The sequence below is a fragment of the Diabrotica undecimpunctata genome, chromosome 7, assembly GCF_040954645.1.
Source record: "Diabrotica undecimpunctata isolate CICGRU chromosome 7, icDiaUnde3, whole genome shotgun sequence".
Classification (NCBI taxonomy): domain Eukaryota; kingdom Metazoa; phylum Arthropoda; class Insecta; order Coleoptera; family Chrysomelidae; genus Diabrotica; species Diabrotica undecimpunctata.
In genome coordinates this window covers 985,402-1,012,019 of record NC_092809.1, presented here as the reverse complement: position 1 = coordinate 1,012,019, position 26,618 = coordinate 985,402, and the positions used below count along the sequence as shown (strand labels likewise).

The 26,618-nt window shown below is 34.4% G+C and overlaps 1 protein-coding gene across 1 annotated transcript; it reads right to left on the bottom strand.

Annotated features, from left to right (window-relative positions):
- Positions 1-1,298: 1,298 nt before the first annotated feature.
- Positions 1,299-20,972, bottom strand: LOC140446140 (zinc finger BED domain-containing protein 5-like). The gene is made up of 2 exons (XM_072538670.1): positions 20,579-20,972; positions 1,299-1,903 (listed from the first exon to the last, which is right to left on the bottom strand). The coding sequence occupies exons 1-2, from the start codon at positions 20,970-20,972 to the stop codon at positions 1,299-1,301; spliced, it is 999 nt and encodes a 332-aa protein (XP_072394771.1).
- Between the last annotated feature and the right edge of the window lie 5,646 nt (positions 20,973-26,618).

The window sequence follows — 26,618 nt, the reverse complement described above, 5'->3', positions numbered from 1 at the left end:
TATTTCTAAAATAATAACTACACTCACAATTCTATTATTTTTTTTTCTACGTCAAATAAAACTGTTCTTTAATTATTTGTGTTTAATTACTATTAAATACATTATTAACCTTTGCTTGAATCTTCTATACTGGCGTTGTGTTTTAATTGTTTCTCTATAGTAAAATGCTAAGGCAAGCGTCACGGAACTAGCGCCACAAGATGGCGTCGTCAGCAGTCACGGGTAGCGTCATAGAATAGCCGGTCTTCACATCGATTCATAACTCTCGATCAATTCGTTTCTAGTCATAATATATTTACTCTAAGCAGGTTAAAATGAAAAATAACTAACAAAATACGGAAATTAAATAAAAAGTAACAAATTAGTTATCTTATTCTTTAAGTGCCATCTCCGCGACGAAGGTCGACAATCATCATGGCTATTCTGACCTTCGAGGCAGCTGCTCTGAACAATTGTCTGAGCTGCAACCAAACCACTCTCTCAGGTTCTTCAACCAGGAAACGAGTCTTCTTTCTACGCTTCTCCTACCCTCTAATTTTCCTTGAATTATTAGTCTCAAGATGTTGTATCTTTCGCCTCTCATCACATGTCCGAGATATTGCAATTTCCTTTCTTTTATTGTATTTTTCATTTTCCTCTCTTTCCCTCTCCCTCTCCCTCTATTATTAATTATTAGTTAAATTTAATTTATTAATTAAATTATGCAATAATGGCCGATATCATAATCTATATTTTTTTTCAAATTTAAAATGATGCTTATAACTTCTCTTATAAGTTTGAATTAATAGAAAAACGAATTTTTATATGTTCGCCACTCAAAAGTTTACAGCTAAAAAAGGATTTCTTAGTATATTTCTTTCAAGGATTTTCTTTGACAAAAGATACAGTTATGTCTTTATTTGAAGAGATCAAACCTTTAATAAAACTTTGTAACAAAGAGGTAAGTAATATCATTAAGATATAATAAATTTTGTCATCACATTAACATTGGTGGATAAAAAATTATTAAAAAATTAAACCAACCAACATTAATGTTCTAATGCAGGGGTTCCCAACGAAATGTTTCCAAGGACCCCTTCATCAAGATACTACAATGACGAGGACCCCCACTATTTCCTAAAGACCTAAAACATACCTGAAACAAACCTAAAATTACCTGAAAAAAGCCAAAATATGTGAAAACATAAATCAAACTAATGCTATTTAGGATTTATTTTTGAAAATACAGAGTACTTACACAAGTACATTATTAGTTTTAATTTTCACTCCTCAATTAATGAGATACGTTGAATTTAACCTTAGCTGAAAGAATTTCGAATCCAACCATCGTTAGGGTCAGGCTCAGGAAAGCATATCCTAAAAGTCGTGGCTAGGCTACGTAGCTGCTCGGCTGCGTTGATCTTTATCGGGTCAGGTAAACTCTGCTCTGCAGACTCCAAGAACTGTTTCAAATTAGGAAAGTTAGTGAACGACTCGTTTTCAATCCTTGCTGCCAACAGCTGGCACTTTTTTGCCATAGCACTGATCTTATCTTCAACTTTGAATATGTCTACATTTTTCCCTTGCAACCTTAAGTTTAATACATTCAAGTCTTCAAACACGTCAGCTAAGTAGGCAGTTGAGCAAAGCCAAGAAAAGTCAGTGATAACATCTGTGTACTTGGTGTAAAGAAGAAAAACACAAACTTCATCTCTGAGTTCAAAAAATCTTGTCAATATCCTCTCTCGAGAGAGCCACATTACTTCCGTATGAATAAGAAGGTGTTCATGCTCACTGCCAATCTCTTGGCACAACAAACAAAATAATCTGGATTGCAGAGGTCGAATTTTAATGTAATTAACGATTTGAACTACTTCGTTAGGTATCTTCTGCAAAGGTTCAGGCAATGTTTTGGCTACCAAGGCTTCACGATAAATACAACAGTGTGTCTATTTCACCTCAGGAGCTACTGCTTTGACACGAGCTTGAAGTCCTGCTTTGTGGCCAGCCATTGATTTTGCTCCATCCGTAGACAAGCCCACACATTTTGTCTATGTGACGTCATGTTTATTGAAAAAATCAATCAATGCAGTAAAAATATCTGCTGCTGTTGTGTGTTCGCATGAAAAAAGAAAAGATTCCAATATCTGGTCCTCCCACAAAAATCAAACAAAACACAACATTATTGCTTTTTTTGATATGTCGGTGCTTTCGTCCAATTGAAGAGCAAACATGTCGCTCATGTTAAGTCTGACCAGCAATGTATCTTCAATGTTATTGGCCATATCTGAAATTCGTCTTTTCACAGTGTTGTTAGAGAGCGGAACAGTACTTATTATCTTAACAGCCGCATCACCCAACATTCTCTTGCATAGAATTATTGCTGATGGTAGTATCTAGTTCCAGTGCCAGTGGTGGTGAAGAGGGGAGGCCAAATCTGTCTTACACGAAAATATTTTTTTTTGGTATATAAACAAAATTATAGTTAACAATCTAAAATTTGATATAACTTTAAATTTGCGCGATATATGTTATTAATTTTAAAAATTTAGAGAGAAAAACTTTGTTTTCGCTCTCCTAAAAGAATTTGCAAAATGGACTTTTCGTTTTCCTCCGTGGCTCTTCATATATTTATTTTTATATCTTGCGGACCCCTCAGCCATATCTCGCGGACCCCAGGGGTCCGCGGACCACCAGTTGGAACCACTGTCCTAATGTATATTGGGAAAATACTTATCAGAACATACTTTTAGGGAAGAAGCTCCAACACCACCAGTCCAACAGTTATTTTTACATTGGTATTTTTTGCTTCTATAAAAATGCAAATATCAGTACCTGACTATATGGGTATATCGAGGGCAACAGCTTTAAGAATTGAAGATATATCAAACAAATCATGAAATCTAGACGATTACATCATTTGTTTGATGTTAAAAAAGAGTTTTATGCCATTCAATGATTTCCAAGGTGCAAAGCTGCAGTTGATTGTACTTTAATACGAATTGATTCTTGTGACGATGCAAATATGAAGCAGAAATGCTTGTGCAGAGATGCTGAAAGATCTCGTTGAGAAAAAGAATTTTTGCATTAAATGTCCAAAAATCAGTACCTAACTAGCTTAAAAATTAGAATTATCATTGCAAATTGACTGGGTTCTGTACATGATCAAACTTCATTTAATAATAGTGCCATAATAGATTCAGTAGTATAATAAGTACAGTAGTAAGTAGTGTAATAGTACAAACCTAACAAATTTGTAGACTTTGTTAGGTTTGTACTATTTTTTATAGTTGGTCAATGTGGTTATAGTTTGTAATCATATTTGATGATACCAGACGCTACAACAGAAGCAATATTTCATAACATCGCCATAGAAAATGGAGTCTTGTTTCCTGTAGAGAATAATCTAGATCAACAAAAAAACCATTTAATTAATGTTATAAAAAGCAAAAAAAGAAGACAATTTTCCTCAATTCATGGTGAAATTAAGGAAAAATTATTGTAAATTATGTATTAGACAACATTTTGCAGAACTAGATTTACAACTTCTAAAAAAAATATTTTCTATTAAACCAATTGTTATGTTTCTGAGGTAATTTATAATGTATAAGGTTTACACTTACTTTCACCTCTGTCAAGATAAATTTTATAGGATATTATGATGCTTATATTTCTGTAATTTTCATTTTTATAATTGTGATAATACCAAAACAGGTAATCACCGAGGAAACATTTAATGTAGAATTACTGTGGAACGACTCTACAAGAGAAATGTACCAAATGAGGCTAGCACAGAAGATACAGTTAGTTGAAAAAAATAGATGACATGGAAGATGTAAACGCGAGCTGGGAGAAAATTAAAAACGACATTGAAGAAGCAGCAAGCTCTAGCAAAATGCGAAGTTATACTGAACAAAAAAAAAAACAATACACCATGGTTCAGAAAAGAAATAAAAGAGAAATGTAAAGAGAAACGAGAGGCCTACACAAAGTACAAAACATCAAATACGCCAGAATCCCGAGACACCTATAGAAAAATATGAAATGAAACAAAGCATTTGGTAAGAAGAACAAAAAATGAACACTGAGAACAGCAAGTAAAGCGGCGGGATCTGTTAATGATACAATCTGGAAGAACAAACACCTAAGACAAGACACAAAAACAAGAATCTATAAAGCAGCAATTAGACCTATATTAACATACACGGCGGAGACAAGACCTGGCACACCTGAAACGAGATGACTACTAGAAACAACGGAGATGAAAATACTCGAAAAATGACGAATATCAGGGAAAAGTCGGGAAAACGGAAACAGGAGTGGAACATTAGTAGAATGGCAGAGGATAGGATAGTACGAGTAGCACAAGATAAGTCACCAAATCATTGATTATAAACCACTCAAGAAATTTCATCAAACAGTAACACACAAATTTTTTCCCACTCATCCATTGTCTCTGCTCTTCTTTCTTCAACTTGTCAATTAAGGAAGTATTTAAACCAGTTCTTAATTTTATAACACGAACCAAATTTGAATTGTTTTTACTGAAGGTAATATAAAGTTAAGAGATCTAATTAAAAATTTGTAACAACTAGGAGACTTATAATAAATGGCCAGAGTTCTGGCCATTTATTATAAGTTTTCATTATATTATTCTGGCCATTTCAATATTTTTCATTGTGACTCCATTCTGAACGAATTTTGTGTGAAAACTGCATATTAACAAAGTGTGCAGGTATTTGCTTTTATTTTCTAACAGTATCTGTAACATGAATTTGGTTTCCGATTTTCTGTTTTTTGGTGTTCTTCTACAAAGCTGACTGTTCTTCTGACGGTACTTCTTCTTTAAAGCATTTACTTGATTCTCCAATTTTTTACCTTCTCCGTCAATTCAGTTTCAAGTTTTGTGGGCAAATTAATTTCAAAACTGGAAATATCACTGAGACTACAACTTGATCACTTAGGTGATGGAGGTGACCTAACCATACAATCGCCACTTGTAGATCTTTTACGTTTCGTTCCGCAATAAACGTATGTAGAGCATACTGGTGATGTATAACCTAAAATAGGTAATCATTGAAATGTATGTGTAATTTTAATTAAAGCAAAACAAGCGTCTCCATTATTTCTGGAGTGATACTAACAACGCATTCATATTTAAAAAAGTCTCTTTTGATTTAGTTGTATAAAAAATATATAAATCACTCAATATCAACTGATTTTATACAAAATATATTTTAATAGTATTATTCTCATTGACAAAGCGCATTAGGCAAACATAAAAATATTTCTAAAGTTGAATACTCACCTAAATAAGTTGCTAACTCTGTAAATTTTGGAGGAACAGCATTTTTCCTTAATAACTTTCTTTGGCCACTTTGGTAAATATGTTCAACTGCAAAATGATGCTGGCAAATTACCCTCTGTTTCAGGTCACTGATATCTATCAATATAATATCAATATTCCCGCAGTTTTTTTGCCAAATTTTTGTGCGCTTTACGTCTTTCAGGGAAAATTTAAAGAAAGATATATTACTATTTGTTCCATCGTTTCTTTCAAAACATCTCGCGTAAACACACTTATGAGTTACAGAGGTCATTTTATCTAAAATGTCCTTTTTTTATAAAATTCCGCTATAACTTGTCATAACACTTGTCACAGATAATACACCTATAGGGTAAGTTTGGCCCTGACATTACTCCTACCTCCTCACAAGTCAGAGAGAGAATGAGAAATCTCAATACGTTTTTCGAGTAACGCCATCTAGTTGTTAATACGACTTTCGGTTACCACGAGGTGAGCTATCTATTGGGTGGTTTATAATCAATGACCAAATGGACGAAGAAGTATTGGCAGATCAAGAAAAAGATGGTGCGATAATTTAAACAACGTATTAGGCTAATATTAAAGAAGAAATAGGCTTTAAAGCCAACATACAATAAGGAAGAAGGGGAAGAAGATAAAACAAAAAAAAATCTTTATTAGAATGTATGGAAATCAACAAATTAAAAACTACAGACATAATTTTCCAAATTTGTGTTAACGTATTAGGACAAAAGTAAGTGTGACAGTATATCATTAAAAACATACTCCATATATTTTTTTCACTGTTGTATTTTTTAGTTACCACTATAGCATTACATATATTTATTACCAAAATCAATTTTTGGAAATTTTTCTTGCAATCTGTTACAGAATTGAAGTTTTTTTGAGCAGTATATTTGACCACAACGTACCGTAACTGCATATGGTGCAGAGCTTATACCGTTTCGTAATCAATCTTGTAGTACTTTATAATTTATTTTTGTCCCATAGTATAATCGTATCGACATGATATGTGACCAGTCGTAACCGTTTGATAATCTGGAACAGATAGAACAAGCCATTGTGTATTGTTTATTTTTCAATGCGTGCCACTTCCCTAAACGTGAGTAGTTTTTATGTAGTGTGGTTATTGGGTGGGCGGATATAATATAATACGATCAAGAAAAAACCGCAGTTAATCTAGGATACACCTACATTTAGCTATTATTATGGCCGATATCGAGACTTTGTGAAACACTGGGTGAACCAAAAAAGATTATGTACAAACGCTGTAACACATATTTCTTCTGCCTGTTGGTAAATGAACCTTTCATAGTAAATCGGAACTTTTCCCACATTATTTCCTAAAAAGAAAAATTTTTCTAAACAATGGATATTACACTCGCGATCATAAAATCCGGGTCATCTTGAAAATTTCAAGTTTCTTGAACATTTTTGAATCTGGTGCAGTAATAACCTTTTTTTTAGGCTAATGTATTTTTTATTTGTCATCAATGTTTGTTTTGAAAGAAAGTAAAAACGGTTTTTTTATTGTTTTTATTGAAAAAGCAGAAAACAAAACCAAATTGTTGAAACAGACATATGAAAGAAAAAATAAAAAATACAGAACGTGGTAAAACATCAGTGGAATTTCAATGACTAATATCGTGTATTGCCTCCCCTTGCTCTAATAACCTCTTGCAGACGACGGGGCATATTGTCAATTTTTCTCCGGATTACATGTTGTGGTATGTTATTCCACTCTCTCACTAACAGATCCTTAAGCTCCTGTGCGTTGTTAGGAGGAGGTGTATGGGTTTGAATACATTTTTTCAAATCGTCCCAGAGATGTTTGATGGGATTCAGATTCGGAGATCTAGCTAGCCAGGGTAACCTCGTAATTCCAACCTTGTCCAAGTATTGCATACTGATCCTGGCAACCTGCGATCGCACGTTGTCCTGCATAAAAACTGCGTCTTCTCTAAACCCTGCCATGGTGGGCATAACATGTTCTTCCAGAATCTCCGTAATGTACCTTCGTGCAGTTAAGGACCCATTTTCGATGAAGGGTAATTCTGTGCGGAAGTCGGAAGATACACGTCCCCTAGCCATGACCGAGCCTCCACCAAATGGCATTCTTGGAGCAATACAAGCTTGTGAAAATCGTTCACTAGTTCTCCTCCAAACTCTTACACGTCCATTGGATCCAGTTAGGCAGAAACGGGATTCATATAAGAATAACACTTTGCTCCAATCATTAATTCCCCAATGCGCGTATTGTCGAGCAAAAGCTAGTCGTACAACTCGATGCGCACGGCTAAGTGGCGGTCCTGTAGCCATTACCCGAGAAGATAGTCCAGAAGAGCGAAGTCTTCTCCTGACTGTTGCAAAGCTAACATTGCAATTTTGTACTTCCTGTAGGCAATTTCGATGCATAACCACAGTTTAGGTCCGGTTTCGTAAAGCCTGAAACACAAGGAAACGGTCATCTCGTGCCGTGGTCGTTCTTCGTCCAGAGCCAGGTCGTCTGGTTAGCAAACTCGTCTTCTGAAAGCGTTGAAGCACTCTTTGAACCGTAGAAAGGCTTACGCTAAAAGTTCTTGCGACTTGTCGTTGAGTGTGACCGTCTTCTACAAACGCAACAATGCGTGCCGTTTCAACAACAGTCGAGGCATTTTTGGCAAAAAATAAACAATAATAAACACTAATAATGACACTAATAATGACACTAATAAACACTAATGGTGGCAATAATAAACGTTTGTTTGTTGCGTTTGAACAGAAAGTCGAAGCACAAATGAGACATATAAAACAAGCGGCAGTTACAGGTACCGTTCATTTTGGGAAGTGTATAGTTTTCCGCGAAATCGGCATTATTGGAATTCTTTGTTACAAAGGAAACCCTAAGCCGACAACAATTCTCAGAAACATGCATTAGTTTGTATTTGTGTTATTATTATTTACGATAAAGCTCGTTAAAAATGAAATAACGCCGATTTTTAAGGTGACCCGGATTTTATGATCGCGAGTGTATTATCAAATTGGATGATAAGTGATAGATTCGACCGTTACTTGATGAAAATTCATTTTATGTAGGACTTTTCCTCAACACAAACCAATCCAAAATATTCTTATGGATTACCTTGTGGACATTTTTAAACTGGTTGTGTAGCTTTTGTACATAACAAGCAATATGTAGGTTATAAGAATAGCGGTGGTATGACGTTAGATTTTCAGTGGTAACTAGCTAAGGGAGAATAAAACACATCTTTTTTGACGGAAGTCCCATTTTATTATAATCTTTAATTCGGATGTTTTCAAATATCAAAATGGGTTCTTGCAATCAAACAGGATGTGTACGAACTCATCGCTTTATAGCCTCTCATAAAATTATTAGATCCTACGAGATGTAGTAAACTGATCACCGGCATCCTTTGGAGATAGGTAAACTCATCACCAGCATTTTTGCACCAAGGCGCTGGTTTCTAATGCGGAAGATTGCCAGTTACCTATTACACTTTTCGTTTATGTGGTAATTTATTAAATTCAGAAATTATTTTAAGCAAATTACTTTAAAATAGATATTAATATCGATTTTTTTACGGTGTGGCCTATTCGACCTATCTGCCAATCTAAACGGTTTTAAGATCTGAAAATTCAGTTGCAGGTGCTGTTTCCGTTTATATTGGAAATAGTGCTCAACTTATTAACTAATTAGTTAATAATAATTAACTAACTTATTAACAATATCAGTAACAGCTTGAAGAAAAAGAGAATATAACTAAGGAAGTAAGTCTCCGTAGGACCACAGTTAAAAATAAAGCAAGACCTATTTGTCAGGAAATAACCACATATAGTGAAACTATAAAAGCGTACTGGGCTCAATGGGAATCCCAGTATCTTTCCAATAGTCAATTATATAGGAAGAGGGAACGTCCCGACGAAGTACGTACAGTTTAACAAGTGGTACTGCCAAAATTACACAATAAAAGTGAATTTCAAGAACTTTATAGCTGACTTTCTGGAGAAGATTGTGTGTCAAAAGAACACTGGCCAGAGTTCGAGATAGATTTTACTGGATGTAGAAGATTAGTGTATAAAATGCGATTTATGTAACATTAGAAAAGGCCCTAGAACAAGAAGTCGTGGTAAAACTGTTTAATATCTTTCCGGAGAGCCTTTTAAGTGACTTGCAGTGGACATTTTTGGTCTTCTTTCGATGACAGAGAGAGAAAACCAGCACTTATTGTTCGTAATGGATTATTTTTCAGAATGGCCTTAAATTGCAACCTGTCTTAATCAAAAAGCGACTACAGCAGCAGAAGCATTCATAACACACGTCATACCAAGACATGAAGTTCCTTTAAGTTTCTGATCAAGGATGAAATTTTGAATCAGGCAGCTGTAGCTTCCTCCATAGTTATTGTTAGTTGTTTCCCTGGAAACCATCAGGATCTTCAATAAATTTTTGTTACAAATTGGTCACTTTGCTCCTGTAGTGATCTTTCCAAGTTAATGTTCTCCTATTCTAACTTGACTGCACCGTACTGATGATGATCAAATAGTCAAAAATACGTATTTACGGTTGCCTTCCATGTTATACAATACAAAATTGTTTTTTTTTTTCTCATAGAGAGCTATTCCCGTTCTCAAACGACCGTGTTGCCAACTGCTGTCAAAATAGACTACTACTAATAAAATAGGGATAAATGCCAAAAAATTTAATAAATTTTTTAGAGTTTAAAACTGGTATAAATTTCATCAAATATGGTTGGAATATAAAATTGCTTTTAAAATTTCCTATCAAATTTACAATGCAACAAAGGATAACCCTATTTCGTCCGCCATCTTTCAAAACAAGTGCTGCCACCTATAGTCGTTTGAGAACCAGAATAAAACTGGTAGGATTATTATCAAAACGTTAACAAATAATTTTGTAGTGAGTTCTGCGATCTGTTGTATATTTGAAAATAAATCTCGTTTTTTTGGGTCTCGATATTTCGCTAATTGTTTATTACCTTCATCAGGAAAAAAAGAATTAGAGTATTTTACACATTTCCATGTTTGTTCAGAAGTATTATTTTAAAAAGTACTGACAATGGTACGTAAAATCATCTACATCATTATTTAGAGCTGCTGTCAATAAAGTCTCGATAGCGAATATGGTAGTCGACATGGTATCCAACGATCCATAACGGTCATGGAAGTAGAAGAAGAGAAGATAGGTTATTATGTGCAGTTCACGTTTAAATAATTTATATTCGATATTGTCTTCTACAAATAACAATTATTTAATAAAATCAATTCTTTAATATTATATTTTTTCTAAGAACGTCTCTTATCCGCTTATCTTTCATCAAAAACGAAGAAACCTTGAATGATATCGAAAACAATACCATTTTGGCATAATTAATTATTGAATCGAATCGTAAAACTGTATTATCTGGAGCAGCAACATATTTTATATTGTCTAGGTAAGTAATCGAGTCGTAAATAAAAATAAATTTAAAGAGCCATAAACATATTTTTGTTGTTATCTTAAACAGTATTGTGAAATACTTCAAAATAAAAATTCCTAAAATTTCAATAAATTTAGACGGGATATTTTTTATTTTTAGGTTCAACAAAAAAATTTTAACGAAACAATTTTCAAAGTTTTGGAAAAGGTATTTATTTAGACTTAAATATTTACTTAAGTAATGGCATAATGGCATAAAATGGGAATGGGCCGGAAATGCTACTTTCAAAAGAGAAGATTCTATAAATATCGACCAACAAACGGCATGTAGGAGTGGAAAAAAAAGAGGACTCATTATGTCGATGGACCCTAGCGATGAACATAAAAATGATTTAACCTAAATAGTGAAACAAACAATAAGAATATGTACTTTAATAAAAAAAAAATAGACTAGGACAAATAAGAGACTGCATACGAAAATTGAACCCGGTACTATGGGATAAGAACATCAGCATGAAAACAAAGAAAAAAATATATAATACCATGACAAGAAGTATCCTCATTTATGGGTGTGAAAATTGGACAATGAATAAGAAAACCAAAAACAAAATAAAAGCAACAGAGATGGAATTCCTAAGGAGAAGCTGCAGAGTAACAAGAAGAGATAGAATAAATAACATGGAGATTAAGAGGAGAATGGGAATGAACTCCCACATAATACTACATCGAACAGAAGAGGTTAACCTGATACGGACATGTCAGAAGAGCAGACCAAAATCGGTGGATAAATAGAATAACAGAGTGGAGCCCGATATGAAGAAGAAAGAGAGGCAGACCCCGAAGATCTTTCAGAGATGAAGTGGACGAAGCAATGAGTAGAAGAAACCTACAGGAAGGGGACTGGCTAAACAGGAAAAATTGGAGAAAACGGTTGAGCGAAGGAATACAGTGAAAATTGTGGAAATCCTTATATATATATATATATATATATATATATATATATATATATATATATATATATATATATATATATATTGCGATATTGTACTGTGTAGTGCCCTTTGCTATGTCGTATTCGACTATAGGATTCATTCAGTTGTTAATTTTGTATTCAGCTAGAATCCTATTATAAGTCAATAAATCAAAATTTGTCTTTTAGTTAAACTATTTTTATCTCTAATGTCCTATAACATCTCATATGTAACTATACGTTCTTTAATAATGAAGAAACTATGTACTGGCCTTTTATTTCTATCTTAATATATTCGTGAGTTCCTTCCTCTTTATTTAACGTATCACACGCTCCAATCGGACCAATACCAAAGGAGATATGCTGCAATGCTCTCCTAGCAATGCCGCAAAGTGTTTTTTGTTGGTCTCAACATATTCTCTTCCGCCTCTTCTTTCCAATGATGTATCATACGATCATAACCTTAACATTTTCTTATGCGATTTTACATGGGAAATGAAGCACAAACTGTATATCAGCCTTTTTACAGGTATAGTTTGTTTTTAATTTTATTTAATTCTATTTACCTTTATTTGATTTTATTTAATTTTGTTTGATCTTACTTAGTTTTAATTTTTGACCGTTTGAGTTGACGTTTATTGAACGTCTCTTTATTTTTATAGTTCTTCTTCTGGATGTGCCTACTCATTACGAATGTTGACGATCATCATGGCAATCTTTATCTTATCTGCAGCAGCGCGGAAAAGCTGCACAGATGTTGTATTGAAACAGATTTTGAGGTTCTTTAACCAAGATGTTCTTCTTCTTCCTGGACCTCGTTTCCAAATAGTTTTCCTTGCAGGATGCTTGAAGGAGAGCATATCTGGATTCATTTCGCATAATATGTTCGAAGAACTGTAACTTTCGAGATTTGATGGTGGTCAGTACCTCTTGGTTCTTATTAATTCTTCTAAGGACCTCTTCATTTGTGACTCGGTCAGTCCACGGGATCTTAAGCATTCTCCGATATAGTCACATCTCAAATGCTTTCAGTTTTCTGCACATATCTTCGTTCAAGGTCCACGATTCAACACTATAAAAAAGGTCAGAGAAGACGTAGCATCGCAGCATTCTTACTTTTGTACCAAGAGAGAGGTTGTGACTCTTGAAGAAGGCCCCCATTCGATTAAAGGTGGATCTAGCTTTTCCGATGCGTGCTCTAATCTCCAGGTTGTTGGTCCATTCTTCATTTATTATGATGCCGAGGTAGTTGTAGTGCGTCACTCTTTCTACAGGGGATTGGTTGACGTAGAGTTTACCTTCTGTTATCCTTTTCTTGCTAATTATTATAAGCTTTGTCTTCTTAACGTTTATATCGAGTCCATATTATTGAATGTACTACGTGATTTTGTTCATAAGAACTTTTAGTAGAATACCTTTTTCAGTTTCGTGCTTCGATAAATATTCTTTCAAGGTACCGATTGAAGATTAGAGGAGATAAAATACAGCCTTGCCTCACTCCACGCATGATTTTCACATAGTCAGTATGTTCACCTTCAACTCTGAGATTTGCTGTCCGATTCCAGTAAAGATTTCTAATTATTTTCAGATCTGGGTTGTTAATTCCTGTTTATTTTAGTATGATGAAATCAAAAAGTAGAAAAGATATGGAAAAAATTGGACTAGAAGGCCAGAAAAAGAAAATGAATAACAAGAAGAAATGAAGAAAAATCACATATCGAGCCAGAGAAGATCTCAGTACATAAAGAAAAGCGAAAATAAAGAAAGAACAAACTTTTCAAGCCATGGGCCTCTAAGGCCTTTAGTTCTTTTTTATATATATATTACTTTTCCTCCTACTCTAATATTGAAATCCCTCAATAATATCAATAGGCAATATTAAAAAAATGCAATACCGTTTATATTTTATAAGTCCCGTATACTAGTTGTTTACGATTTTTTAAATGAAATATCCCAACATAATTTTATGAACGCCTAATTTTCTTTACTCCAAAATGCGAAGTTGTCACGAAATTCGCGAAAATGTTATTGTAAAAGGTGTCGCTTAATGAAGTACTGACATGGGAGAGATATATTTACCCTTGTAGATTAACAAACTTAGCTCTTTGGTTGGAAATAATTGAAGGAATGCTGAAACTGTGTTAATCGTTTAAGTTCAATGTTAGTACATACCTTGTTTTCTTAGATAATTAGACAGGGGAATATATATGCACACATAGACGAGAAATATATGCGCATACATGAGATGTACACCTCTAACAAAGTTTTATACCTTATTTACTCAACCGATACGAGAAAATCTCACGTTAAAGGATGGGAGAAAAATATAATAAATATCCAAAGTTCTTAACTTCTCCGTTTAAAATTATTCTCTACATGAGATTGAGTCTGTTTGAAAATAAATAATGTATCCAATGTAATATTAATAATGAGGCCATAAACAAATAACAGAAGAAAGTGAAATCATTATATAGATATTTAGAACATAACGAGATAAAAACCATTAAAACTTTAGTGAGTTTATTCATTTATTTTATATCTCCAGAAACCTTAAGTGTTAAGAGTTATTTCGTAGTAGTTAGACTATGTGAATCCTCGTGAACTTCTCCTCGGCACACTCAAAGAGGTTTTAATTGAATGTGGAAAGGTGGTTTCGAACTAGTAAGTGTGTAAGTAAAAAATGGTACGATTTAAACACAGAAAAGGACTTTATTTATTAAAAAATTTAAATAATTTAAATTTATGCATCAATTCATGATAATATACAGCGCACATCTCAAGTAAATCCCTCCAATATAATTTCGGAACTATAAAACTTAAATTAATCAATGTTTGGGTGTACAAATTAACAGATCTATTTACAGTTTCTATAAAATTTCAGTAAAGATAAAAAATGGTGGACTGCGCCACTTTGTATAATACTTTCAAATGCTTTTATAATGGCAAATATTTCATTTGAAAACTAATTAATTTAATACACTATCACTATGGTAAACGAATATAAATATTTAGGTTTTAGGTTTATAAATATTACGTATATCAATCAAGGATTTTAAAAGGAAATCAATGTTTTGCGCTTGCTCTCCAAACGGAGCTGAGGCCAGAATCAACAAATTTCCGAAATGTTCTACAAGTGCTCTATGATTACCTTTCTGGTTCTATCTTTAATACGAAACAACTTAGTCTTGATCGAATATAGTGTAAAGCTATAAAAATATGTTTGGGAGCCACGGTATCTTCACCAAATCATTCTATTCCTTCAAGTTTTCGAAGTCAGTTTTTAGCAAACAAAAGTCTATTGAAATATGAATGTTAAAACAGTGATTTCGTTATAAAGCAAATTACTGAGTAATCACTAAAGTATAATAGATCAGAATTTCTGTATCTGATTGACCTAAAGAAAGCGTTTGCAGAGTAAGACAAAAATGTAATCCATCTTCTGTATAATAGAGACGTTTCCCTAAATATTATAAAAACTATCGAAAATATCTACCAAAGCAACGAAATGGAAGTCAGAATAGATGAACAACTTACATAACCTACAGAAAAAGGCAGCGGAAAAAGACAGGGTGGTCTATTATGTGCCACTGTTTGGTCTGTGAGTACACTGCGGTCCCAGTATAGCTTGTAGTTGTCATTCTCAAGTATACTTTCAGGAACGTATTGATAATATGGGAGATGGTTTGTTGGGAGAAGTCCCAGTTTGATGGCTATCTCTTGATGAAGGATCTTTTCTACTGAGTCGTGCCGTTTCTTATATTCAGTTGCAGCAAATGCCTGGCAGCCCCCGGTAAGGTGTTGGATGGTTTCTTGAGCTTGACATCCATATCGGCATTTGTCATTTTGGACCTCAGGGTCTTTGACGATATATTACAGGTAATTTTTGGTTGTTATAACCTGATCCTGAATGGCGAGTAATGAACCTTCTGTTTCAGGGAACAACTTTTCTGATGTCAGCCAATAGTTCAACGCTATATTGTCGACATGGTCTTGACTGACTTCATTAGGATGTCGCCACTGTTTTCAGCATCTGATCTAGGTGGCTTCGAGTGGAAGCCAATAGTTTTAAATCATCCATATACAATAGATGATTTAGCTTTGCCACAACGCTAGTGTTATTTTTGATGCTAAAACCTGTGTCAGTTGAGTTCAGTAGCTGCGATAGGGGCTCAACGAATCTCCTTGACATAGGCCCCGGTTGATTGCAATATTTCCAGTTTCGATATTGTTTTCACCAGGTATTTGAAGGTGAATTTTTGTCTTCCAATCTGACATTATATATTTTAAAAATGTCACTATGTTATCATCGACTTTATATGTTTTTAATATATATCTATAAGCCATTCATACGGCACTGAATCAAACGCTTTCTGGTAGTCGATGAAAGCAGTAAAGAGATTCCTTTTTTTGCTATATCCTTGGTTAGAAATGATAGAGTCGATGATAAGTTGTTCTTTGCAGCCCATGGAACCCTTAGCGCACCCTTTCTGTTGAGGCTCTATGATATTGTTTAGAGCACAGTGTTGGTAGATACGCCGGGCTACACAGGATGTGAGCAATTTATACAGAGTTGGAAGACAAGTAATTGGGCGATACTTGGTTGGATCTTGGGTGTTATTTTGATCTTTTTGTATTAAATAAGTTGTTCCCTGGGTTAGGAAAGATGGTATTTCCTGCGGATTAGAAATACTGTGAATAATTAATGCTGATAAGCACTCATTAATACTCCAGATCTTCTTAAGCCAGAAGTTCTAAATGCTGTCTGGTCCAGGAGATTTCCAGTTATGAAGCTCTTTGATAATATTTGAAACTTCTTCAGTAGTAAAGAGTTCGTAGGGAACAGTAATTATTATTATTAAATTATTATCAAGAACTTATTGATAATAAGTTTCCATTGCCTCGAAATATTACAGCTTTCCTGTCTTCAGATAAATCGGTACTTGATTCCATTCGCATTTCAATTAAATAAAATTGTTGCATCTTATTCGCTAAATATAAATAAAATTCAACTAACTTAACTAATCTACCTGTTTAAAGATTTATTGCGATTTAGCGACATTTTCATTAAAATCGGCGGATTGACACCACATTGTAACATAATTTAAAATGGGATCAGAAAACACTGAAGTAGGCGCAGTTTCCCATATCTTGTTCTGCATAATTGTTGGCTTTTCCAAATAGTTCGTATTGTACCTCTAAGTCCATTGGTCTATTTACTAAGTACTGATTTGACTGAGATATAATTCTCACGTAGTTTGTATATTGTAAATTTTCAGACAATTGCGACCAGCAGTTCGTGAGAGTTGCATTTTTATATAAACCAAGAAATTATTTGACTAGCATTAGGGTAATGTTCCAATAAAAATGTTTCAGGTGGCATGTCACAGGTATATTCATAATCCGAACTAACACTGACAAATATTACATTTTGTTTTTCTTTCTGAAAATACAAATACGACAATGTGTCTGGTAATGCCCCAATAATCGTTACTCTGGTTTTTAATGTCTTGTTTCGTGTGAAAGGTTTATTTAAATGGAAAACGCCATGAATTGTTAAAATGTGTAGACACAATGTAATCAGTATGAAACTATAAAAATTATTTTAAAGAAAATTTTGTAAAGTTGTATAAAAGTTATAATTGTTTAGATTTTAAACAAGTCCAATTTGTGCTACCCTAAACAGACTATTATATAGCCAATTTGGCCAGAAAGCAATCGATTCAATCGTTACTTTTTATTTTTAATTTTTAAGTTCAACCATCAATAATAGGTGATGGATTCGACCCTTATTACATGAAAGTTCGTTTTATGTAACTATAAAACACTGAAAACTGTTTATTATTTATTATAATATATTATAATATATTATCACATAATAAGATAAAATGCGTTAGGCTTTCACGGCCATCGTCTAAAGTTATATCCAAACTATAAAGTTATACCCAAAGAAGATATTATCGCTAATATAGAGTCTGCGATTCGCAACTTACCGATCGAAAAAGCTGAAGAAATAAGAACAGAATCAGCGAGAATTTTGCATAAAGCTGGCACCGAAAAATAACCTGGGTCACCAAGAAATCCGTGTCATAAACTCGTTAAACGCAGACAAAGAGGTTGTAACTTTACCAGCAGACAAGGGAAACGCCACCGTCGTAATGAAGACAACCGACTACAAAACGAAAATACAAAATCTTCTAGATCCTGCGGTATATAAAAGACTTAAAAAAGATCCCACAGCAGTCACCTTAAGGCGGGTACACATATGCGAGCAGAACTGTTCGCGAACCGTTTGTGAACGCTATATTCGTTAATGTGTACGGCAGAAAAAACCGCTTGCGTACTGTTTCATCGTGACTCGTCGCGAACCAAATTGTTGCGGTTTATTCCACGACTTCAAAGGAAGCTCGTCTTTCAGTTTGGACGGCGCTTACTAAACGCAGCGAACATTTTTATTGTGTCATCAAATCGACATCGTGTGAATGACGTGTTCCTTCCTAGAGAGACGTGAGAAAACAGTAAACTGATTATTGTACATATTTTTATTTTTGTTAAACAAGCAAAAACAGGAACATAAATCAGTACCCAAATTATAAATAAAATGAATCATTTCGCACATGTGTGTTCGTTGTTGGTTTGTCGCTTTCCATGGATCGAGATAAGTATGCGATCAGTACGATGTAGAATATTTTTCAAGGATCTGTACGCGTACAGTACGTATACCGTTTGGCTCGCATATGTGTACCCACCTTTACGGAAAATCAATAGACTTATTAAATTTTCGTCCATACCAGAGGATACAAAGCCAAGAATATGCAACAGCAAAGCAGTCCCACCACGCTTGTATGGCTTACCGAAAATATACAAAGACGATGTACCTCGTCCTCTTTCCAATGCTCTTTCTGAACAATTTTCTTTTTGGCACCTTTTGACACCGCGTTATCTAAAATAGCTTTACGACAAACCATTGCTTTAAAATACACTTAAACTTACAGTTTAAAATATAACATAATCTCAATCACATTGTCGGAAATTCACCAAAACAGAGTTGATTTAGAGGCACAAATCTTTCTCGGCTGTGCCAACACTTTAAAAAAAGTGTTATATCAACGTAGAAAACCGTAATATCGTAGAAAAAATTGGGAGACTGACAGAGGACAACATAAAGGGTTCAATTCTGTGTTCTCCAGAAGAAGAGCCAATAGGCCCTTATTCTAGCCACCGTCTCATTTACCCTAAGACACTATTTTATTGAGAATAAGCCACAATTGAAGGTTAAAATAAATTTATTAACGTTTTAATTTCCACTTTGGAAATGAAAAGTGGCTTATTCGCAATAAAATAGCATCTACTTTAAAATGCCGCAAGAAACTAGCTTCAGAACATCATTTACCCTTGTATGAGAGCACAAAATATGTAAAATTATTTATTAAACCTACGCGTCTGCGCTAAGGTTGACAACATCGCACAGTATATGGTGTAATGTGACCTCTATTATTGTAACAAGAGAAATATTTTTAGGAGACACATATAACAAAAATCAAAAACATTAAGTGGGTTCTGCTCTAGTTAACCCTTTTTTAATCCTTCTAAAAATGTATAATTTGGTATTACAACATTGACCCAGATAGTCTTATTACAATAAACCAATACGACCAAGAAGTGAGTAATAAAGTCGAACAAATTATGTGCCTGCAGGTAGAGTCACGATGTATGTAATTGCCCATTTTAGATAATCTTATCTCAACTTACCAAAGATAAGAGAATAATTGGTCCCAATCATGAACAACTGTTAGAAATAGCCGCGTACAAGAGTTATCACGGTATTACGTAAAGATTTTGTAAGTTTCGTGGAAAATATTTCTTTTTGAATAGCTAAAAATTATTTTTACTTAAAAAATGAATTAAACGATATTACGAAATAGTCATTTAATTTTCAGAAATGTGAAATTTGCATATACGATATAAAGTCGAACAATTATTATTTTCGAATTATATTCATTAGTATAAAAGGGAAAACTTTTAAAAATTTCGACCAGTAATTCCAACAACTATCAAAATATTTTACAAAATCCATGCCTATATAGATGCAGGATGACTCCACAAGATACCTATTCCAAAAAAGAATAAACTAAAAAATCAGAAACACATATATCACAGAAAGTGATGGAGTTGAAGAAATCTGAGAACAAATTAAGTCTAATAGCTTAGCCTCAGCCAAGGAAGTTCTTGGTGAAAGAAAAGTAAATAAAAATAAATCGTTCCCAATTAGAAGAACTCCATGGTTTTGTATAGAAGTGAAGGAAAAATGTAGGTCTGCAAAAGAAAATATGGCGCTTAATAGGAAGTCAAAGAACTAATAGAACCAAAACACATACAAAAGGAGACGTGGATTGACTACCTAAAAAAGATCTATGCAGAGGAATAACAAACGACGTTAGAACCGGAAACACCAGTAATTATCACAAATGAAGAACTTAATATAAATATATAGGAAACCCTGAAGAACAGAAAATCAGCAGGTAAAGATGGGATACCAAATGACTTACTGAAATATTGTGGATCAGCAATGACAAAACAACATTAATTAACCCATGAAGGACGAAGTTTTCGAAAATTTTTATTTTACATAAATAATACAAATAACTCTGATGAATGGACAAAACTTACTTAGAAAAAGACAAAAATAATTATTAAATATATTAAAACCTAAAAATATTGCCTGTTGCCAAATGGCAACACTAGGTTCCTATGGCTACATTAACCGAATGAAATAAAAGTAAAAAATATTCTATGAAATTGAGAGATATTCGGCAAAAAACTTTCTATAGCTGTGTATGAAATTTAACATTACACTTTGTGCACAAACCTACTTCACATTTGGCGCATCTTGTTTTCATGATCGACCTGCATTCTTCACCTGCACACCTAATTTTCTTTTTATTTGGTACTGGTTTCAGTAAATGCCCAACTCCATCGTATCTAATATCATCAGATACTCTATGAAAGGAACGACTTGAGAGTGAACTAGACGGTCGGCCACCTTGTTTTGCAGGCACTCCGTATTTGGTCAGATAGGCTTGCACAATTTCACGCCTAAACTCTAACTGTGTCAACTTGTTGCCGGATTTTTTATGTAGCACCCACGCATTTTGTATAGTCGCATCTAGCATCCAGGTAATCAAGCTCCAGTACCATTTTTTTGCCCTCATTCCTATTTTAAAGCGGTTTATATTTTCGTCCATTAGGTCGGTGCCCCCCATTGCATTATTATAGTTACCAATCAGGCATGGACTTTAAACCTGGATGATTTTCTTTTCAGCTTGTGAATATCTTTTCACGAGCGATTGTGGTTCCACCCCATAACATGTTGACGCTACACTTACGACGCTGTTATCCAACCATCTTACAACTATAATACCAGTTTCTCTCTCGAGAATCGACTCTACATAGCGTTCATGACCATTGCATTACCCATATCGCCTTTCGTATCCCAGTAAAATTTTTTTCCCGGGAGCCAATTATACCCCGATAGAATCAAAATGGCAAAGAAACACCTCATTTCTCCTGCGGAAATTTTGGGGTCGGGAAAGTTCTTCTGTAGTGCATAACTCGTGCATTGGTTGAGAATGTAACTAATTATATCCTCGTCGAAAAATAATTCGAACATCTCGACAGGTGTCAACGTATTGAATGGTTCGTAGCTATATTCTGGGAAACTAGCTGCATTGTTGACCAAATCACCCGTTATCCAATTTAGGGACTCGTATTCAATTTTCTTCACTTGAGAGGTAGTTTGTGGGATGAAACTTCCGCTGCTTTCCTGGGAAATATCCATCGCTTGAACTGCATCTTCTTCGATGTCGTCATCCTCCTTGTCTGCTTCTTCGCCATACATTTGCACCTCAACATTTGCTTCCAGCTGTTTTCTAGACAGATTGTCGATGAATCCTCCCCCATCCTCCTCGCCAGAATCTTCATCAGTGAGGTCTCCAATATTTGGGGGCTCAACATAAATATTTCTAACGTTGACGTCATCTTCGTAAACCATGTTCAAAGCTTCTTGTAGAGAGAAACCCCGCCTGAAAAAACAAGATGCCTGTAGATACTAGCGTTGCCATATGGCAACGCGATGAATAAAAACAAAATATTGTAAAAGATCGCTTTTTTTCAAGGGTTGTCAAATATTCACAGAGGGAAAATGACCTTTCTATTAGAGCATAATTGTTACTTTAGCCACTTAGATGTAATAGTTATTCAGAAGTAATTGACAAATTGAGCTACTTACACAAATCTTATATCCATTTTTACAACTATCAAAAACGGTGACTATAAAATCTCACAAACACCAACGAATTAAGTTTTTGTTAGGTGTATATCTTCAAATCACTTATTTTCTGGAGACCGGCACGTTCTTGGAAACAAAACAAACTAACATAACCTCAAAATAATAAGATTCGTACGTCAATACCAGTATTGCCATATGGCAACTCCAGTCGTTCATGGGTTAATAAAATTATAAAACACAATAAAATACCGGAAGAATGGAGAACGAGCGAACTAATTCTACTATCAAAAAAAGGAGAAAAAAACAGCCAGAAAACTACAGAAGTATAAACATGTTAAATACTACGCTAAAACTTACAACTAAAATTTTACAAGTGCTAATAAATCAGAGGATAAGTTTAGCAAATGAACAACAGGGTTTCCGTAGTAGAAAATCATGTACAGATGCAATTTTCATTATAAAGGAAATTACTGAGAAATCACTAAAGTATAATAGACCAGCTTTAAGGTGTCTGATTGACCTAAAGAAAGCGTTTGACAGAGTAAGGGTTAAAGATGTAATCCATTCTCTGTATAATAAAGAAGTTACCCTAAATATTATAAAAATTGGCATCAGTATTGAACAAATATTGGGAATAAAACACCTAAAAATTACACTGTCTAGCTATGGAGATCTGGACAAAGAAGTGAGAGATCAAGTATAAAAAGCTAGACTGGCAGTATGTCTTAATAACACTAGGTAGCGAAACAGACACATTAACACTGAGATGAAGTCAAGAATTTATAAAGCCAGTGTAAGACCAATAATGACATATGCCTTAGAAACAAGACCCAACACAGCCACAACGCAAAGGCTACTGGAAAGGGCGGGCATGTTTTCGACGCTGAAGTACCTGAGGGTCTTAAAAGTACCCTTGTTTTGGACGCTGCCGGAAGGATTATCGCTGGTACCAGATATTAGATATAATTAGGGTTTAATGATGGTCATTGAAATTTACTTAGTTACTAGTTATTACTTTGTCAGAGAATAGTGAAAAGTGAACATGGAAATTTCAACGTTAGTAAGTAATCGTGGTAAAATTTTGCTCAAAGTGAACAGTTTTACTTTTTCTCAAGATAAAGTACTAAAATCGGGAGAAACATATTGGAGGTGCGTAAAACGGTCGTGTAAAGCGAAGATATTCACGAAAGGGCCAGAAAAGTTAGTGATCCGAAGTAATCTAGAACATAATCACGAGTGTGATATCAAGACGCTTAATAGACAGATTGTGCGTAGCAGTGCCAAAAGGAAGGCTAAGGATAATTTGACCGAAAGACCGTCCAAAATCATACATAGTGCGTTGAAAGAAAATGTACATTCCTTGAGCCACATGTCTGTTAAAGACGTTAATTTAATACGAAATCAAATATACAGTGAACGGCGAATGGCTCAACCGAAACTGCCCAAAAGTAAAGAAGAAACTATTGCTGCGGTAAATATTATGAATATCAAAACACTTAAAGACGAGAATTTTATATTTGCGGTTAAACTAAGTTCTAACATTATCATCTTCTCGTGTAACACTAACATGCGTTTTCTGTGCGGCAGTGAAACGATTTATATGGACGGTACATTTAGTTACTGTGCTCAATATTTCAAGCAATTTTTTACCATACATATATTTATCAATGGACATTATATACCATTGTGTTATTGTTTACTTCCCGACAAATCGGAACAAACCTATATAAAACTATTTAATGTTTTGAAACGCAAATGTGAAGTAATTGGTCTAAAATTCAATCCAAAAATCATTTTCTCCGATTTTGAAATTGCTATCCACAATGCTGCGCGTTTTGAATTTCTAAATGTGCACATTAAAGGGTGCCGTTTGCATCTTATGCAAGCTTGGTATCGTAATATCGGTGGTTGTGGCTTAATTCGGGAATATAAATTGGCAGACAGTAAAATATCTAAATGGCTGAAATATATTTTTGGGCTGCCATTTTTACCTCCCTCAGAAGTCTAAGAATCTTTCATATATGATTTTATGGCTATTCAAGAGGATTCAAAAATTGAAAAGTTTTCCGACTACTTATTGGACAACTACATTGGCGACCACGACCACGCAACATTTTCGTCGGAGATGTGAGAATGCGATGAGTGAGAGTTTACAATTAACAACCAATGCTTGTGAATCGTTCCACTCGCGTTTTAATGATAATTTTTACCGTGCTCATCCAAATATTTTCCATTTTATTGATGTTTTAAAAAATTTTCAAACTGAAACTTACATTAAAATTAATAGTGTCTGTAATAGTGAAAGTAATAGACTTAAAGATCCAAAGAGTAGAAAAAAAATTATGTTCGTTAGAAATATGATACATGAGTATCAAACTAACTGTATCGATCGATTCCATTTCGTAAAATGTATGTCGTATTTATTTCAAAGTGACAAATAAACCTTATCAAGCTTAATCTATAGAATTTTATTACCTGACTTTCCATTTACATTTCAATTACACCCAGCGTCCAAATCATGTATGCAGAAACAGGAAATTTTATTTTTCAGTGTCGAATTTTAAATTTAGCGTCCAAATCATGCACGCCCACTGGAAACCGCAGAGGAGTAGTGAGAAGAATTACAGAAAATACCTTAAAAGGTCAAAAGAGAAGTGAAGACATTAGAAGAAAATGTAACATACAGTGTATAAACAATTGGACACAAAATAAAAAAAAAGAATGAAATATCCACATAAGCAGAATGGAGAAGACCCGCGTCGTCAAAATAGCAAGAGATAAGTCTCCAATCGTCAGAAAAAGTATCGGACGACCGCGCAAAAGATGGAGTGACAACCTTCTATAGAGGTATTAATCCGACAATGAACAAGCAGAATTGCTTATAAAGAGGAACAAGAATAATTCCGATGACGGACATAGAAAACAATTACTTGTGTGTGTGTGTTTAGATTAATAACCTTGGTTTAGACCAGGGATGGCCAACCCGCGGCACGCGTGCCACTCTGTGGCACGATTGAGTCCTATCAGTGGCACGCGTAGCGTTTTGGATTAAAACACTTTCAAAAAAATTAAAACTTGAAAAACAAAAAATAATAAGAAGAAACTTGGTAGGTTTACGGAAGTTACGATAGATGCGGCATCATTGCATCCTCTGGCGAGCGATATTGCTGCGATTGGTGCACGCGATCGTGTTCGATATGTCCACGAGTAAGCCTTCGACTTCAAAACGAAAATACGAAGATGATATTGCAATTCGCGATTTTCAACCTGCTTGGGAAGAACAATTTTTATTTACTAATCGTAATACTTCAAAGCCTGTTTGTTTGATATGTGGATTGTCTGTAGCAGTTCCGAAAAAATTTAACCTGGAACGACATTATAAACAACTGTATAAGGACTTCAGCAACAAATATCCTATTGGTTCACCTTTGCGAGCCGACTTTATTGAAAAAAAAAAGAAAACCCTAGCCAGCCAACAGTCACTGTTTCAGAAGAGAAGTGATGAAATGGAAACTATGGTTAAAACATCATATGAACTTTCTCTGCTGTTAGCCCGGAAGAAAAAAGCCTACTCTGATGGAGAGGAGATAATTAAAAATAGTCTGGCAATATTTGCTAAAAATGTGGGAGATGTAAAGATCAAAAATATGGTCGATAATATTGCATTATCCCGAAATACAGTCATGCGCCGTATAGATGATATGGGCCAGGATGTTGTTTTCCAAATTATAAGTGGATTAAAATCCTGCAAATTCTTTTCTTTAGCGTTGGATGAAAGTTGTGACAACACAGAAAATGCGCAGTTAAGCATTTTTGTCCGTTATACCAATGATAATTTTGAAAATGCCGAAGAGCTTCTGGATTTGCGCCAACTAGTCACAACAACAGGAGAGGACATTTTTCAACAGCTTAAAAACGTAATCGAAGTCAACAAAGTTGAATGGTCAAAATTAGATAGTGTTTGTACAGATGGAGCTCCTTGCATGGTTGGTAGACTAAAGGGGTTTGTTACATTACTGGAAAACTATTTGGGAAGAAAAGTTTTTAAGTACCATTGTATTATTCACCAGGAAGCTCTTTGTGCCAAGGACCTAAACATGTCATCTGTTGTTGACCCTGTAACACGCTGCATTAACAAAATACGAGCTCGGGCATTGAATCGACGACAATTTCGAGAACTGTTCGCGGAAGAAACGGAGCAAGATGGAGAGTTACTTCTCCATTGCAGTGTGCGCTGGCTCTCCAAAGGAAATGCACTCGAAAGGTTTTGGAACTTGAAGGAGTGCGTCTTAAAATATTTGCAAGAAAACAATGAACTACCCAGTGAGTGCTCGTTACTTAATGATAAAGATTGGCTTTGAGATTTAGCTTTTCTCACTGATATTATGAGACATTTAAATTTATTAAATTTAAGATTACAGGGAAAAAATTGTATTTTTCCTACTCTAGTTGGTCATATATCTTCTTTTGTGAATAAACTTATGCTTTTTTGTAACGATTTTGGAGAACAGAGATTGACACATTTCACATTAATGCAGGAATTAGCCAACAAGGTCAGTAGAACTCCAAATTATGACAAATTTAAAAACCTTATATCTATTTTGCTAGGTTCATTCAATAC